This window comes from Calonectris borealis, chromosome Z, assembly GCF_964195595.1.
Source record: "Calonectris borealis chromosome Z, bCalBor7.hap1.2, whole genome shotgun sequence".
NCBI lineage: Eukaryota > Metazoa > Chordata > Aves > Procellariiformes > Procellariidae > Calonectris > Calonectris borealis.
This window is the reverse complement of record NC_134352.1, coordinates 38887778-38905010: the sequence shown is the minus strand read 5'-3', so window position 1 is coordinate 38905010 and position 17233 is coordinate 38887778. Positions and strand designations below refer to the sequence as shown.

The 17233-nt window shown below is 36.8% G+C and overlaps 1 protein-coding gene across 5 annotated transcripts in view; it reads right to left on the bottom strand.

The window, feature by feature from the left end:
• Positions 1-4834: 4834 nt before the first annotated feature.
• The window catches only part of SLC71A2 (solute carrier family 71 member 2), a 34848-nt gene continuing 22449 nt past the window's right edge, over positions 4835-17233 (bottom strand). For 3 of the 5 annotated variants that reach the window (XM_075137573.1, XM_075137577.1, XM_075137575.1), the window contains 6 exons: positions 16996-17109; positions 16379-16450; positions 13747-13859; positions 12728-12825; positions 10770-10927; positions 4835-6472 (listed from right to left, as the gene is read on the bottom strand). In XM_075137573.1, the coding sequence (XP_074993674.1) occupies positions 6269-6472; positions 10770-10927; positions 12728-12825; positions 13747-13859; positions 16379-16450; positions 16996-17109 (759 nt within the window). In that variant the 3' untranslated portion in view covers positions 4835-6268. Of the gene's footprint in view, positions 6473-8520; positions 8599-9957; positions 10330-10769; positions 10928-12727; positions 12826-13746; positions 13860-16378; positions 16451-16995; positions 17110-17233 lie in introns of those variants that run through there. The other 2 variants (XR_012671009.1, XM_075137574.1) reach the window with 2 other exon arrangements.

Here is a 17233-nt window from a genome sequence, read left to right as displayed (position 1 = left end):
GTTTTCAGGAACGTCAACACTTTCCACATATGTAGAAAAGTTATTTGACATGGCTGATGTTGCTTGCCTGTTTTTCACTGTCAGTTTTAGTTGCATCGTCACTAAATAAGGTCCTTCTGAGCAGATTTTTGCCTTCATTCAGATGGAGCAGAGCCAGCAGCACAGTTTTCCTTTACAGCCTGTTTCTTACACAATTATATTGATACATAAGCAGGAAGGGATACATAAGGCAGCAATTAAGGGACACTTCAGATACAAGCAACTTTCTGAAATCCATAAGCCTAAATTCTCATTCTGGGTATGCAATCACAAGTAGCCATTGTCCCCTGCCAACAAAACCAAGGGTTATAAAAAATATTCTGACTTCAAAATTGTTAGCACTTAATTCAGTCGATTGCATTTACATTACCCAGCTCTATTCTTCTCAGGGATTCAGCACCTGATCCAACAATTACTTTCAAATTAAGGAAGGATTTTAACACTCTTGCTTTAAGGTGCTGATGCTGAATATGCACCTTTATACCAACACAAAATAGACAGGCAGCAAGGGCCAGGGAGTAGCAATACTAGGCCTGGGAGTGTATCTTGAACCTTTCCCAACGTCTTCCATCCTCCTATTGCGAAGTGTTCTTTTAAGAACGGAGCGAAGCTGCTCTTCTTTTGAGGCAATGAAAGAAGACAAATAGTACCTTCTTTTCTGCAACACTTATTCAAGAGAAATTGTCTAGAAAACAAAAAACTGGTTTAAGCACATGGGATTCAAGCTTTTACCTCTACTCTTGGATCAATCTCCTCACCACCAAGCTCCCGAAACACAACACATGAGACAGCATGCAAATAAACAGAGGACTAGAAATCATGTTCGTTTTCCTCAATCATATAAAGAATAGACTATTCTGCTTGTCTTCTCCTCCTGGTTCCCAGACATTTTCAGATTGACTAAGAAGTGTCTGAACTTAGCCAATTAAGCTTGGAAGATCCTGTAGGTGAAGGCTTTTGGACCACATCAACAGGAAAGTCTGAGCAGGAGACTTTTTGAACAATCTTTTAAATCAATTTCTCTTCTCGTTAAAGATATTCTGATGCCAGTATATATAACAGATTGGTTAACACACTTGTTTAAAGAATCTAAATCATAGATCAAGTTTTTATTATAATCTCCCAGTATATTATAATCAAAGTACAGTAGCATCATATTTTTGTGATAAATGCAAGTACGCGGCAGTGCAAAAACTCGGCCCAGAGGAAAAGGAAACAAGTATCCTAAGCATAATTCTTTCATCCCTCTTCCCTCCACCTCTCCCCTATTTTTGTGGGGGCAAGATTATCTTCGATTTTCTTCGATTTCTCCTGAAAAAAAGAAGAAAGATATATTGCATCAGAACAACTAGAACTTACTTTCTCTGTATCAGGGAAGCACAGCTCAACACAAATGAAGACCAGCAGCTGCCCTAAAGAAGCACGCCCATTACCTCCCCGACAGAGTAAGGCACTGTCTTACTGTTACTGCATGTTCTTACACTACAATAAAACGTGCTCTGGAGTAGTGGTCTCCCAACCACTGAATACCCCAGGGATGTGCAAGGCAATCCACTGGGGTGCAGGAAGAAAATATTAGAACTTCTGTTTATTTTTTATCTAAAAAAGTAAGAAAGAAATCAAGCTTTCCTAGTATTTAATATTCCTTGACACTGGCACCCTCATTTTGTCTGTATGTCAGATGGTCGCACACCACATAGACAGCACACGAGGTATCCTTGGGGAAGAGTGGGTGCTTCACGACGCAGAGGGGAGTTGACAGCAGCACCCTCACTCATTTGTTCGCTTTCAGTGTATTGTGACATATTGCAGTTTACATGTGCCCAGTTAAGTGGATCTATGGATTATATCATCTGGTTGTAACTAAACTAACCCTCATAAAATGACCAAGTAGCTTAGAAACATTCTTGAAAAAAACCCTGCAGATTGAAGGTAATACGAGCACAAACAAACAAGAAAGTTGCAGAGCTGACACTTCTTCTCCTAGTATGAGCCCTTCATCAACCACATTGCATGGTAGTATCAATGACAATATAATCATATTTGACATAAAGTTGGCCAAAAAAATTCAAAACTATCAAGACAACTTTGAAATATGAATTTACATCCACTATCACTAACAATGAACCTGTTTAAGCATATATTGTGCCTTTCGGTATCAGCTAATAATAGTATGAAGCTATCAGGATTAGCAGGGCATTTTGAAAACTAACCAGCCAGGACGTGAAGTCAAACCTTTAAAAGTTTTTTCAGTGATGTTTGAAGTAATGTGATACTCAATCCTGTACTTTCATAGAAAACGTTGCTGAAGATCTGAAGAAACAAGTATTAGAGCAAGTTATGGGGTGTGCGAAGTTTCTTATACAGTTGGATGAAAGTACAGGTGTTCCTAACCTGTTGCAGTTTATGGTATTTACTAGATTTTTTAAATTACAAAATACATGAAGAACAAGTTTTTTGAGAGTCATTAAAGGAAAGATGTACTGGAGAAGAGATATTCTCAACAGTAAACAGTTTCTTTAATAAAAATGATGTTTTATGCAAAAACTGAACAAGTGTAACACCGATCGAGAGGCTGCTTTGACTGGAATGAAAAAAGGATCCCAGGATAAGGTTACAGCAATAGTGAAATTCATTCACTGGATCACTCATGGGCAAGCTAGTGCAGCAACTAAGTTGGAGCCAGAAGTGCACAAAGTGCCACAAGATGTCATCAGTGTGGTTAATGTTATAAAAAAAAAAAAGACCTTTCAATACTAGAATCTTTATAATACTTCGGAAAGAGATGGGGAGTGACCATGAAAGTCTTTTGCACCACAGAGGTTCACTGGTTATCTCATGGTAAAGTGCTTGAAAGAGTTGTCAAAGATGAGTACGCTTTTTTCTTTCACAGCACAAGCAAGTACTCCAAATTTGCTGACCTTTTCTGTGATGAAAAGGGCCTGTCAGTACTATGCTACCTAGGCCGATATTTTAGAAAAATAAAAACATTTAATCTGGCTCTTCAGGGTAAAAGTGATGTTTTAACAATGAGTGAGACAATAACTGCTTTTAAAAAGAAACTCATTGTATGGAGAGAGCATTTTGAAAACAGAAGTTTGGAAATGTTTCCATCATCATGTGATTTTGTTGCAAAAAGCAGTGTGAAGATGTCACCTATAAAAACTCTCATACCTGTACACTTGAACTTGGAAACAATTTTCTAATCTGTTTAAAAATCTTCTAAATGAAAAGTTTTATTGGGTTTTAAATCCATTTGTTAAAAAACACAGAAATTCAAGACCTTCCAGTTAGCTTGCAAGAACAACTGACTGACATCAGGGAATATGGAAACTTACTAGCTGAATTTCAACAAACACCTTGGCATAATTGGTGGATGGAATTACAAAATAAGCATCACAATTTAGTAAGCACAGCGAAACATTTCTTCCATCTGGATCTATGTACCTTTGCAGGGTATCTTTTTCAGCAATGACAGCCATTAAAACCAAGTATCAAACTAAATTGAACTTAGAACCAGATCTTTGAATCTCTGTACCACAGTGTTAGACCAAGATTTTCAAAAATAATAAGCATCACTTACTGAGAGTTATTAATTGTCTAGTGAGAGCAAAAAGGTATTTTGTACCACTAATAAAAATATTTTTAAATTGTTTACTTAATCTATATCTCACCTTTTTTCTTTTTTTTTTTAATTTTTTATAATGTACTTTATTAGTACAGCATTACATGTACATAATTTATAAATATCTACAGTATGGGTGCATGCTCAAAATACTTTTTTGCATCCAACTCTGGGTTCCCCAGCACAAGAAAGACATGGACCTGTTAGAGTGGGTCCAGAGTGGGGACACGAAAATGGTCCGAGGGCTGGAACACCTCTCCTATGAAGAAAGGCTGAGAGAGCCTGCAGAAGAGGCGGCTCTGGGGAGACCTTCAATATATAAAGGGGGGCTTACAAGAAAGACAGAGAAAGACGTTTTACCAGGGCCTGTAGTGACAGACAAGGGGCAACAATTTTAAACTGAAAAGGCTAAGTTTATATTGAACATAAGGAAGAAATTTTTTACAATGAGGGTGGCAAGACACTGGAACAGGTTGCCCAGAAAAGTTGTAGATGCCCCATCCCTGGGAGCATTTAAGGTCAGGTTGGACGGGGCTTTGAGCAATTTGATCTAGTGAAAGTTATCCCTGCCCCATGATCTTTAAAGGTCTCTTCCAAGTCCAACCATTCTGTGATTCTGAGATTTTACTTTAAAAATTCAAATTTGATCCATTGCTGGAATACTATTAGCAGTAATAAATTTGACACCTGCTACTTTTAACGCTAACATATTGTATGATCTCTGTAAGTTCCACAGCAAGTTTAAGACATTCTACATTGGGATCATGCAAAACCTACTTGACTGCAGTCTGGCTTGCAGCAAAAACAAAATTTCCAGCACAAAAGCCCAGGCTTGAACTCCAAGTAATTCAAAGTAAACGAAACACCTAAGACTCATCAGAAGCAGCATCTTAATTCTGTAGCACTGTTCAGATCAGCAACACCTTTCTTTTTTTAAGCTGACTCCCTTCCACTCCTTCCACTTCTCTACCCCAGTGGATACCATGTCAGACACCAAATGGAATCCTGAGCAAAGCATGCTTTTCACCATACCTGATGACACAGACACAACACAACAGTACAATAGGAATTCAGGTACTGTAACCCAGCACTAGGATTAAACCACTTCTGTTCTGAAGCAGGGAAGGCACAATAATGAACTTGGAATAACACACACTTACACATGAAACCTAGAAAGCTTAAGATGCAGATTTATTATGCATTAGGAAGCTTATTAACTTAAAAACCAAACCGCATAGTACAAAAGTTTTGTTATCTCTGCTCAGTGTGGAACAAGTTTCAAAATATATATTTTTAAAATTTGTTCAGTCAATAAACAATCCTTTTAAAAAACTGTATATCTGTCAGTACCCTCATTACATTTATAAATACATGATTTACACAGCACCCCATCTGGAAAAATTAAAACTCCTTACAAATATCTACAGATATTGCATACATATAAAACATTCATAGGAGTACTTCATTAAAGTTGGGTTTAATGGTCCATTTACACTGCAGCAAAATACATATAAATCTGTGTATTTTTCATAAAATGTTTCTAAAAATTAGCACATTTGTAGCCATTTATGACTCCTTTAAAGCATCTTTTAGAAAGGAAATTTGATATGAATATATCCATGAGATTCAGCAGATAAGAAGTGATATGAAGGCTAAATATGATTAATAACTGAACACTAAGTAGCAGTTAAGGCAGGGGTGAAAAGAATTAATAGGAAAGATTATTTCATATGGCAGATAAAGTGACAAAATGCAATAAATATACATATTTCTTGATGTAAACTACCCTGGCACCCACTGTTTTTCCTGCCTCAGAAGTCAGAAGTGTCCATTGTTTCTGACACCGCTCATTTTATAATTAAATTTTTTTTTTTTTAATCAGCAAAACATTAATGTGACCAGTGCTCTCAGGTGCTATCTGGATTGGCTTTAACTGGTCAGAACTGACTGTTTGGGAATGTGGGTTTAAGACTTCAATATGACCTTCATTTATGGGTAATGACTGCCATGTGTGATCATACACCCTCAGAAGTCACCTCAGTTTCATCATTGCTTTCTGGTAACTACTGGACTTCTTGTTACTAAGCAATATTTGAGAATGTGTCTTCAGGAAATTTAATTACTTTTATTGTTAACCAGTATTTTAGACACCAGAACTATGTAGATCAGCCCCTCCCACATCATGAGGGTTACATGTGGCATACATGCAGACAAAAGGCATAAGAAACGCAAAATAACCTTTAAAGGTGGTGGCAGAAACTGCTCTGCCTCAAACCTGATTATTTTGCATACAACTTTGGGAATTGAACAAACTTTTAAAAAAATTTCATTATGTCTGTATATTCGGGTTTCTACCCAATACCAGGATTTGACATAGCATTTGCAGTCCCGTATTGGGTAGAATCATACCTAGTTGTGACCTTCCATGCTAAACAAGCCCTCCTGCAAGTATGGTATCAACCTCAAGCATCATACAGCATGTGACCTTCCCTTGCACACAGCTGCCTTCTTTTCAGGGGCCAGATACTCTGTACATCCCACCAAGCTTCCAGAGCCGCAACTCAGTGCATGAATTTGTTCCATAGTCTCCTCAGAAGTTAGCCTTCATACACTGCTATCTTGCAGCAGTGGTTCAATGTCCTCTTCACTACTTCGGTCTAGGTTGTTACTCAGAGCGCTGCCAATGCTGTTGCTGTGTCTTCTGGTATTGCTGGCTTTGCTGTGCTCAGGAATAAATAAGGCGACTAGAAAAGCCAGAAGAACAATGCATGCTCCAACTAGGAAGGGTGGACCAGGAACAATTGCTCTCTGTGGGGAAACAAGCATATCAAAGAATTCAGGAAGTTTTAGACATTGACTTCTGCATTAAGGATTATACTATTAAGGCAGGAGATAACGGGAGGTGTATTTACAGTGACTATAAAGTTTATGCAAACAAGTTCGTATGTGCACTGCAACATGAATTTTCTACATCTACAATCCCTAAGAATTCCTCACCTGATCTGCACACTGATCTAAGAAACATGCACAAAACTACCAGCTGACAACAGATTGCCTCCTAGATGAAACAGACATTGGCTGATGGTTCTTTGTAATTTTTTTTTTCTTTAGGCAACATGCGTGTTAAATCAGCAAGACTCCTACGAAGATCAATAGGATAAGGTTTCAACATCCGAAAGTACAAATGCTCAATAAATCTTCAACTTAACTTCACTTTTTCCACTTGCTTCCATGGCTGACATACTTTAGAATCAAGTTAACCGAATAAACAAACATCCCCTAAAACTAATACATGAGTGAGAAAAGTTAACAGCAGGCTATGCCATACATACCGTTCTCACTGCAGAGACAGGTGGCGTATGTACTGGCATGTATGATATAACTTGGTATTTGGAATTATTCCCTCTTGCTTCTAAACACTTTATTTCAAATTTTAAAATACAACTTATCCACATTTCATAACCACAATTAAAAACAAGCACCAGAAAGGTTATATGGCTAATTTTAAACATAAGTTAAAGCTAAGTTTGATGGCAAAACTCTACAAAAGAAAGTGTCAGCAATCTGGCAATTTTTTTTTAATCTTGAACAAGTTTTCTGTATTTTTGTCAACTAAAACTAAGTAAAATCAGAAGATGAAACTTGCCAATCCAGTGTACTTTTTTCCTACCAAATGAAATGCAGGAAATTATTCTAACATGAAGTGGGAAAGTAGCTGAAGTTAAACATACGGTAACAGGATATCTGCCTTTCTTCAACTCTTGTTACAAGCAGAGGCCTAATTTTTCAGCTGATGGTCTCTAAATTTGAAGTATATAATCATACTAACAGAATTTATATTAACAATATTACTTAAATCTTCAAGTGGTGCTAAGCCCACAAGTACTTAAAGAATGTAATAAACTTCCATAAATTAATATCCTCATTTGTAGTGAAACAGTTGACTTATCTGAGCAGCTTTTGAATATTCCACTATTGCAGTTTCACTGAAGAGAGTAAGAAGTTTTGAAAAGCAGTCCTTACTCATTGCATTGCCAAGTGTTGTTATTACTTTCCAAACACAGCCTGACTGCATTGTTTGCTGTAAGGGCTCCCTGTGGATAATCATAACGATGCAACCTCACTCTCCTCTTTAGGCTCTCCAGTTTTGAAAACAGTTATTTAAATGGGAATTAAGATAGATATGCTTAACTTTTACTATTTATGCTCTGTAGAGCAGATACACAATTTTTCTTGAACAGGTGCATCAGATCTTCTTTTTGACAGAAGAGAATCACAAGTGTGACCTGTGGTAACACTGCAGCTCTCCCACTTCCACGAGAAAAAAAAAAAGCGATATTCAGTAAAATCCTATTCTTAAGTCCTCTAGATAACAGAAATGAATACTTAAAGGCAAGTCAAAAAAAGAAAAAAATTAAGTTTGAGCTGTTAAAAAAAACACCAGAAACGATCAATAGGATGTATTCTCCTCCATTTACTCTACACGTTAAATAACTGAAATTTGTATCCAGACTTTCCTGTCACCACTGTTTGAATATGAAGGTTTACGGAACCATTATATCTAACAATTTGTTTTAGCACTCTGTCCATCAGTGAACACAAAAGACTTTATATCTGAAAGGTACAATACTAAATTTTAACAATAATCAGCTTTCACTAGTTAAGTTAACCTTTTTTTTTTGAATGGGACAAGACAGCTTTCTCTCAAAGTAAAATGTGTCAAATGTTACACAAACAAATTTATTCTTCACATTAATTTTAACAATACCTATATAAATAACCTATTTCCTGTAGTTGGAGTAACATCCGGTATTACACTAGTGGAAACAAAGGAGGAAGAACTGTTTTTAATTCACCTCAACAGCACACTAGGTTTGATAAAGGTCCAGCACCGTAACAGTGCATTCTCAGTTGAGTTCCTATAGACTCATTGCCTACAAGCAGGGGTAGAATACAAGCTTAAGTGTAAAAAAGAAAAAACCCCACAATGCTTGTCACAGACTAAAACACATTATATCAGTTAACTGCAGTTCCACAGACATCCAGTAACTTTTTAAAACAAGGTACTTGACCATTTAAACTTGTTATTAAAACACTTCTTAGTGAACATTTATTAGCATTTAATAAAAATCAAGAAAACATTTTTCGAACTATGTAAATCTGTAAAGCAACTCCTAGTTATCAATTTAACACACTGAATAAAATCAAAAGACAAGCAGCTTGCATTTGGGCCTTGCAAATCCAAGGTACTAGTACTACTGTTGTAAGCTAGGCTTGTACACATTTGCTAATTTCCTTGTCTTATCTTGGTGCATTCCCCGGTTTTCACATCCACTCATTTTACTTAGATTAATTTTTAAAGCTATATAATATTTAAATTGTGGACTTCTTTCCCACTGTTATATTAGACTTGAACATAAGAATTAGTAGGAAAAAGTATTGTTATTGTCCTGAATTATAGTTTTACGTGTTAGGTGCCTGGTAACTATTAACAGGGAGAGATGTAATTACAGACATTTAACAAAGTTTATGAGTACATACATAATTAAACATAAGAGCTGTCCCACTGAAATTAGAATAAAAAGCAATCAGTTATGCAAATACTTACTGATTTTGCTGTACTGCTAACTAAAAAATGTCTACTTATTTACTAAGTAGATTTTCAATAAAACAAGGATGTCTGAAACAATGGTTTAATTTACACTTACAACTTAGAAAAATCATTATTTTATAAGGAAGCTCATACAGTAGGCTTCAGCACAGGAACTTCCTCTACCACACGCTTTAGAAAATTCCACAACAGACGTTTTGACTCATTTATAACTTACTGGAACAGTCAGTTGCTCTACTGTAATAGATCTGGGCTACTTCAACAAAAAAACCACATGGATATTCTTAAAGTAACAGAACATACTGAAATTACCTGTAACAGAAATGTGTGTACAAGGTTAAAAAGCCAACACGCTCCATGCCCCCAAGAAAAGCTTATGTGATTTGATGCTTTAAAACACAGAATTCAAGAGCAAAATTTTAACTAGTGGAAGCATGGCAAAGCTCTTGAAAACCTGAAATCATGATTATAAAGGTTTTCCCGTATTTTACTACAGCTTCCTTTGTGTACAACAAAACTCTCAAACTCTACTCAGTTTGCTGGAGCAAATTATGGAGCACCTCACCATAGGTACAGCAGTGAGCAATATGTTCACACACTGGTTATAGATAATACCTAGAAAGATGCACAGACTGGGGATGAACAACAAACAGCTGTTTCCACAGTAACAGCCACCAGTTATTTACATATTCAGCTAATCTGTTGTCTTTCTTAATCAGCTTAATGACAAGCTAAGACATCATCAGCTCTCTGAAAAGTCCATTCTTAGTACTTTGAAAAAGCAATGAAATTGCAGCTGAAGAGGTCAGAGCAATCAAGCTAAAAAGAAAAAAGGGTCCATAGGATTCTCCAAACTCTGGTAAGCATATATATGATATTCTGGAAACCAAATAGGAAAGAACAAAGCAGACAAAAACGCAGACCTGAAACAAATATGGAAGGGATACAAGAAAAGACTGAAGGGAGTTCCAAAGAAATATTGTATAGGATTGACTTCTCCGCTCTCCCCCCCAAGTTTCATACAGGTAAGGAAAGGTGATGAACAGCATTGTCACTGCCATTGAAGGGGGAAAAAAAAAAAAAAAGTATTTCAACTGTATACTGAATTACCATATATGTGAATAATTAACTTATTGCTGTGAGGTTCAAAGATAAATCTGTTACAATTTACTGAGTTACCAAAAATGACCTTCCTATAGTCAAAACTTCATGTTTTGCTGTAATTCAGGATTATAGCTGTGTTTTGAGTGGATTTACATCAAAAGTAGTTAACTGGTTCCATTAGAATACTGAAACCAAAGCTGCTACTACTGTAAATCTAAATATTTACTATCAAATTTAAATTATGAGCTATCTTAATATTTCAATAAAGCTGACAAGTGAGAATTAAGTAGTTCAAGAATTAGGTATCAAGATTTTAAATCAGCCAAAAATAACAGATTTTTACCCTTATGGGTTCTACACTGCAAACTTCACACCAAATTTTAAATTTACCTCATCACTGGGATCTTGCATTGCTTTTTTTCCAGAAGTCTGATCAGGTGGCAATTCATTAAGCTCCACATGAAAGAGAAAGAAAATAAAGCCATACAGTGCTGGTCCCAGGCCATTGCACAGGCCTCTTATTCCAGTTATTATTCCTTGGACAACACCTAATGAAGAAAAAAATAAGAGTAGGATTTTTTTTTTTTTTAATCAAGACTAGAACACTCGGAGCCAATAGCTCTGAGTGTATCCTAATGGCTGTTCCAAAATAGCACATCTCAATTATTTCTATATTCTAAGATCTTAAGAGATACATTGAAGACAACTTTGCTGGATTAAAATAATCCTCTGCATGACCATAGTTCTGTCACTGTACTTGCATGCTACTGGAAGCAATGTGAGTTTTGAATATGAGTGACTACATCTATGTGCAAGTCTAATTTTATGTATTAGAGTTCTTCGGCTCTCACCCAAAGCCTACAATGAAGAAAGCTGTAAATGTCACTTGAAAATATCTATGCGTTAAGGGTTGTTATTGGCAAAATACGCACAAACTGTAACAGATTTCTTCCCTTCACCAGTCTAAAACCAGGATTTATTTAAGTACCAAGTAACTTATTCAGGGCAGTAAACTCAGCAGTACTGCAGTAAATCCACAATACCAGATTGGTTGCAGTTTTACATTAGATTATTTTAAAAGCTTGATTAATCAAAGTTCTATGGGGGTATTTCTGTTTCAATTTCATTAAGTGATTGTGACAACAATGTAAAAAGTTTTTTGATGATCATATAGACTAAGATTCTACAGAACACTATTTTTACAATATCAGTAGTCTGCATACCCCCTTCCTTCTTACGGAAGTAACTTGTGAAATGGCAGGAAAGAAAACATGCCAAAAAAGAAAGTTGTCCAAGTTTTTCTTCATAGGTTGACATGTAAGCTAAAAATCTTCATGCCACTAGGTGGCAAAACTTCACTCTAGAAATTATTGTATGCCCGAACTATTAACAGTAGCTTCCTCTATGTAAAATGAAAGATCGATGCCTTCTGTCAACTTAACTAAACTATTCATTTCATGACATAAATAGAAAACAAGTCTTTTAAAACTCTTTTAAACGTCTCTATTATAAACAAAAATGGGGGAGGAATGATAAAAAAAGCCATGTAAAATACTCCTTTGCACCTTTCAAACTCAGTAGAAATCTTCCTCCTAGAACTGCACCTCTTTTGTACCTCCCGTATTAACTGCATTTATCTAACTTCAAGTTGCACAATGTTAAAGCAAGACTGATAGTTACGATTTATATGTACAGGATTTTTTTTAAAGAGAACACTAGATTCAGTTATTATATGCCAGCTTTATATTTTGTGATGGCTCCTTCCCTCACTTCATTTTAAATGAAGTTATTTCTGATTGTTCGTTCCCCTTCACAACAAATTTTTCTGCCTTCTCAGATCAACTATTTACTTAAGCTTCCTTTTCTATTCCTTGAAAATCTGAAGTATTATAGCAAATAGGGCCAACTTTTCCACACAGAATAGAACTCCTTGTATGGCTTATTTTAATCTGGTAAGATGTGGTTTTAGTTTCCATTAAAAAGACGGTATTGTTACATTAATTCTCATTATCTACTTAGAGAATATTACTTTTAATAAAAAAAGAGGAAGGAAAAAACATGAAAGTTACCACATCTGTTTTTGTTGCTTTTGTAGTACTCTTACAGGAAGCTAAAAGAGAAGTAGCTAGTCAGACAGAGACTATGTATTTTGCAATGCAAATCTGATGAATCTGTGTACCTCCTTCCTCTCTACACAGATTGGCAGACTTCCACAGCTACTACCAAAGAAACTCATTACTCATCAACATATTGGAAAAGTACACCTACATAAGTATTCTGCTTTCTAGACGGAAGAGTCATCCAAGAAAGCAGTCTGCTGCTGAAACAGAAATTCAATCAATACTCACCTTGTTGATCTGACTCTGCATTTCGTGAAACCAGAGCACTGATTGCTGGGAACGTAATGCTTGACATTGCTGCTACAGCTCCTGCTGCCCACATCATCCTGTGTTAAATACATAATTTGAATTAAAAATGAGATTGCCCATATAATTACTCCCCACCCCCCAAAAAAGGGCCAGAAGGGTACCCTCATTTAAGGCTTAATGCGCTTTCAAAAGTACTTATTAAAATACCTAAAGAGTCAAAATTATCTGGTCAGGGCCTTCTTCCTGCTCCCCTCCCACAGATTACCCTGAGCTTGTTGGAACAGAAGCACATTTGATTCTACACTACCTATTACAGCAGAGGAAAAGAAGGGAGTGGGAGTGAAGTGATGCACAGGCTTTCCCTCTTCAAAGGCTGTACATGGGAACAATTTCACAGGGTGTCCCAGTGAGGCAGTTCTCTAACTTGTATAACTCACTAGGAAGTGCTCTGATAAAAAAGCAGCATTCATCCCTGTCAGTAGGACAAACTTTGTAAAGAAAAAGCTGTTCCAGCTTACGGTTCGCTTTACTTACAGACAGTTTTTCCAACAAAAGAAGCTCTAGACAGTTTCCAAATCCAATTATAGTGATAGTAAGAGAATGACATGTTAGAAAAAAAGAAAAAAGTAGAGGTCCAGTAACTGATTGATAGAATGAATCTAATGGAATTACTGGAGAGAACATACTACTTACTAGCTTGTGAGTTTATGAAAAAGTTTTAGCCACATTTGTAGACATAAAATTCAGCAGACCAAAATGGTGAAAAGACTCCTTTTTCAAGAGGGCTGTTAGTCTGCAACTTACACTATAAACCTGGAAAATTCTATCATTCCTACACGTGCAAAATACAGACCAAACTTTGGTAGTGTAATGCAAATAATAATGCTTAATTCACACAACATTTAAATACTCATGATGACAGAACTAAATGGTAGAATTTCTTGGAAAAACATTTTCAGTTCCTTGTCAGGTATGTACCTACGAAAATGCGTGCTTACCAAGACTGAGATCCAAAACCATACCAAGCCAGCTGAAGGATTTGAAAGCCAAGGCCAAGAAGAACTGTATTTTTGCTCCCTATTGACCTCATCAAGATACTGAGAAACACAGTCTGCAAGAGAAATTGGTTCATCCAAAAGTTATTTTTAAAAGCCAGATTGCTAAAGCAATTTCTCCTTCTACACAAAGTAATTCAGAAGACCTTTCCTGCTGAGGAAATTCACACTACTCGTGCTCTTACTTCCCCTGTATTAAGTCCAAAATGCAGACTAGTCATATCAACATTTGATGTACAGACATTCTTAACTATTAAAGAGTTTCTACTTCAGGACATCGAGAAGCATACGTATTGCCTTCTCTATGGACATTATAACTCAGTGTCTGTTTCTGCTGTAAACAGGCTTCCGTTTCCACCTCTACAATTCTGTTTTCATTACAGACGAAAGAGTTCCACAATAAATTCTGGTACCAAGTTAAGATAGTACAGGGTTGAATTCACAAGTATCTACAAATACTAGAGAAAAAAAGACTGTTAGCTCAGAAAAAAGTAATCTCTTTAGGTCAGGTGAATTACTATCCAAATTTAGAATTAAAACCAACAAATAAATCCTGCTGCTTCTCCAACTTCACCACAGGCATTGAAATTTGGCCGCGGCCAATTCCTAGGCATCTTTAATTACATTTTCTGCTGACTCTTTACACCACTAACATGACCTTCTTATTTGCACATGGAAACTAATCCTAAAGAAAGACCACTGGTTTTCATCCATTCGAAGTGTTACTGCTGAGGGGAAAGGAGGTCCCAATTCGGATACAACAGTAATACACTCATGGCAAGAAGCAGACTTTTCCTAGTAAGGCAAAGTCCATATGGACAACTTCACTCAGTTTACAGGCACACATTTTTCTTTACATGAGAAACTCAGCAATGCATCAGTAAAAAGCCAGAGAAAAGGAACCAGAAGGACTGCAGAGCACAACATACTTCCTCTCTCATGTACATTTTACTCACACTAGTTTTCTTGTTTCTCATTCTTAGACAAAGCCAGTTTGGAAGCTAAACAGCAAAAACACCGTAATTCTATCTACATGTGATCAGTTCTTTCTGGAGATATCCAACATGCCAACACAAATCAGTATTTATTAAGTAAAGCTTATTTCAATAAGCTGCACTCTTCACAGAGTTCAAAAATCCATGCATTTTAACACTGAAAATTATGAACCAGAAGGGCAGCCGTTTTAGAGATTTTTAGCAAAAATACTCGTCTGAATAAAGTATGACTGGTAAATGTGAGTGCATATAAAAGCATCAGAACAAACCACAGAGCAAGGATTAAAATAATGATTTGTATTGATAATGAAGAACACAGCTGACAGCAGTAAAACTGGTGAACACTGAGGAATGTGTTGTTTACATCAAACCAGTAAGGCCTCCACTCTGCTAAGGATGGCAACAAGGTTACAGCACATCACGTGTACTATTCTCCTTCCTGTTATCACAACAGGAAGACAAACTGTACCCATAAGGATACCAAAGATAACATCATAAAAACTGTTTGACTTCTAAAAGGTATAAAGGACCTATCCAAAAACAAGCCCACTGTTGCCAGTTAAGAGGTATGAAAGCAATATACCAAGGTGCCCTGGTTTTGGCTGGGATAGAGTTAAATTTCTTCCTAGTGCTGTGTTTTGGATTTAGTATGAGAAGAATGTTGATAACACACTGATGTTTTTAGTTGTTGCTAAGTACCCTGGCTAGCAGGGCTAGTCAAGGACATTCAGCTTCCATGCTCTGGAAGAGGCTGGGAGGGAGCATAGCCGGGACAACTGGCCCAGCTGGCCAACAGGGTATTCCATACCCTGTGACATCATGCTCAGTATATGAATGATCCAGGAAGTAGCGATTGCTACTTAGCTATCGGTCAGCACGGATGTCAGCAATTGCACTGTGCATGACTCATTTTGCATATTCTATCATTATCATTATTATTATTATTATTATTATTATTCCCTTTTCTGTTCTATTAAACTGTCTTTATCTCAATCCACGAGTTTTTCTCACTCTTACCCTTCCGATTCTCTCCCCATCCCACTGCGGGAGTGGGGGGAGCGAGCTAGCAGCTGCGTGGGGTTTTGGCTGCCTGCCACGTAAAGCCATGACACAAGGCCTCACAGTTCCTCAGCCTCCATGCCTAAGTAACCCTGGACAGACCATGTCGATACCTGCATTGTTTGAACACAAGTTTGATAGCATGAGCCAACTGAGTAAGTGCAAGTAGCACAACTTTTGCTTAAAGTAACACGTTTTTCTTTCAGAAGGCCTTGCATTAAGCAACCAATTTCCTACCTCATTTTAATCATTTAAAGCCAGAGTTCCAGTAAATTTACTGACCCAAGCTTAGCAAATTTTAGTTTCATTTTCTGACGCTCAGGTCCAGTATTTCTAAGGAAAGCAGATTTAAAGCAAGACATTTATGCAGACTATATATTGATGTAACCTTCAGTGAATGCAAGACACACTGACATTTTAGAGCATGTAAGAAGTTTACTGACAAGCTTAAGAGTCAGAAGAGTGTGCCTCGGCATTCAGTTTGTACTGTTCAATAAAACACTAAAAAGAATAAAGCTTACCTGAGCTATTATAGACAGAATGCCTACCACAGCTATAAATGCCGCAATGCTAGCAGATCCAAAACCTATAATCTGAAGAGAAGCAGAAAATGCATAAAACAAACACAGTCCAGGACAATCACTAGCAAAAAGATATCTTCTTCAAAGAAAACACTGATCCCTGCTTATAATCTAAACCCATGCAGGAAGTGTCCACTTTTGAGAATAATCCTTAACTTGACTGCTTGCCAAGAAAGCCACACAAGAAAAAAAGAACTGCCTTAAAAAAAGGAGACAGAGGAAGTCATATATCTGGAAATAGAAGTTCTCTGTCCCCTCCCAAAGACAAAATAGCTCTTCAACAGGCAGGATCCCACCTCGAGACATACAAACTGCTGCACTGAATGGGAACAAAGGTCTGGTTAACTTTATGAACACATGCTTAAGCTATGGCAGGGTTTATGCATCAGGAGTCAAGTGTTATTCAGCTCTTGGCTTAGCAAAGTACCCTGTCTTTATTTTTTTAAAGCTGTATTTTGCCAGAAAGCAGTTTTCTGAGCAAAGTCTTCAATAAGAAGCAGGTCTCGGGGAATACTTATTTAAACATCCTTATTAAGATGTGAAGAACCAACATTTACCTGTCGCAAGTACAGAAAAAAGCTAGAATACTGGCCAGCCTCAGGCAGATAGGAGAGAAACACCGTAATGCAGATCGGGAGAACAGTAGAATCTTTTCTAACCTTTTTCAGAGACTGTAAAACAAAGAAACAAAACAAGTATTGGAACATCTATACAAAGTCTAATGAAAGCATAAAGAAAGCAGAAGGTGGACTAACTTTTTAAAAATCCATTTTTTCCCCCCCATACGGTAACAGT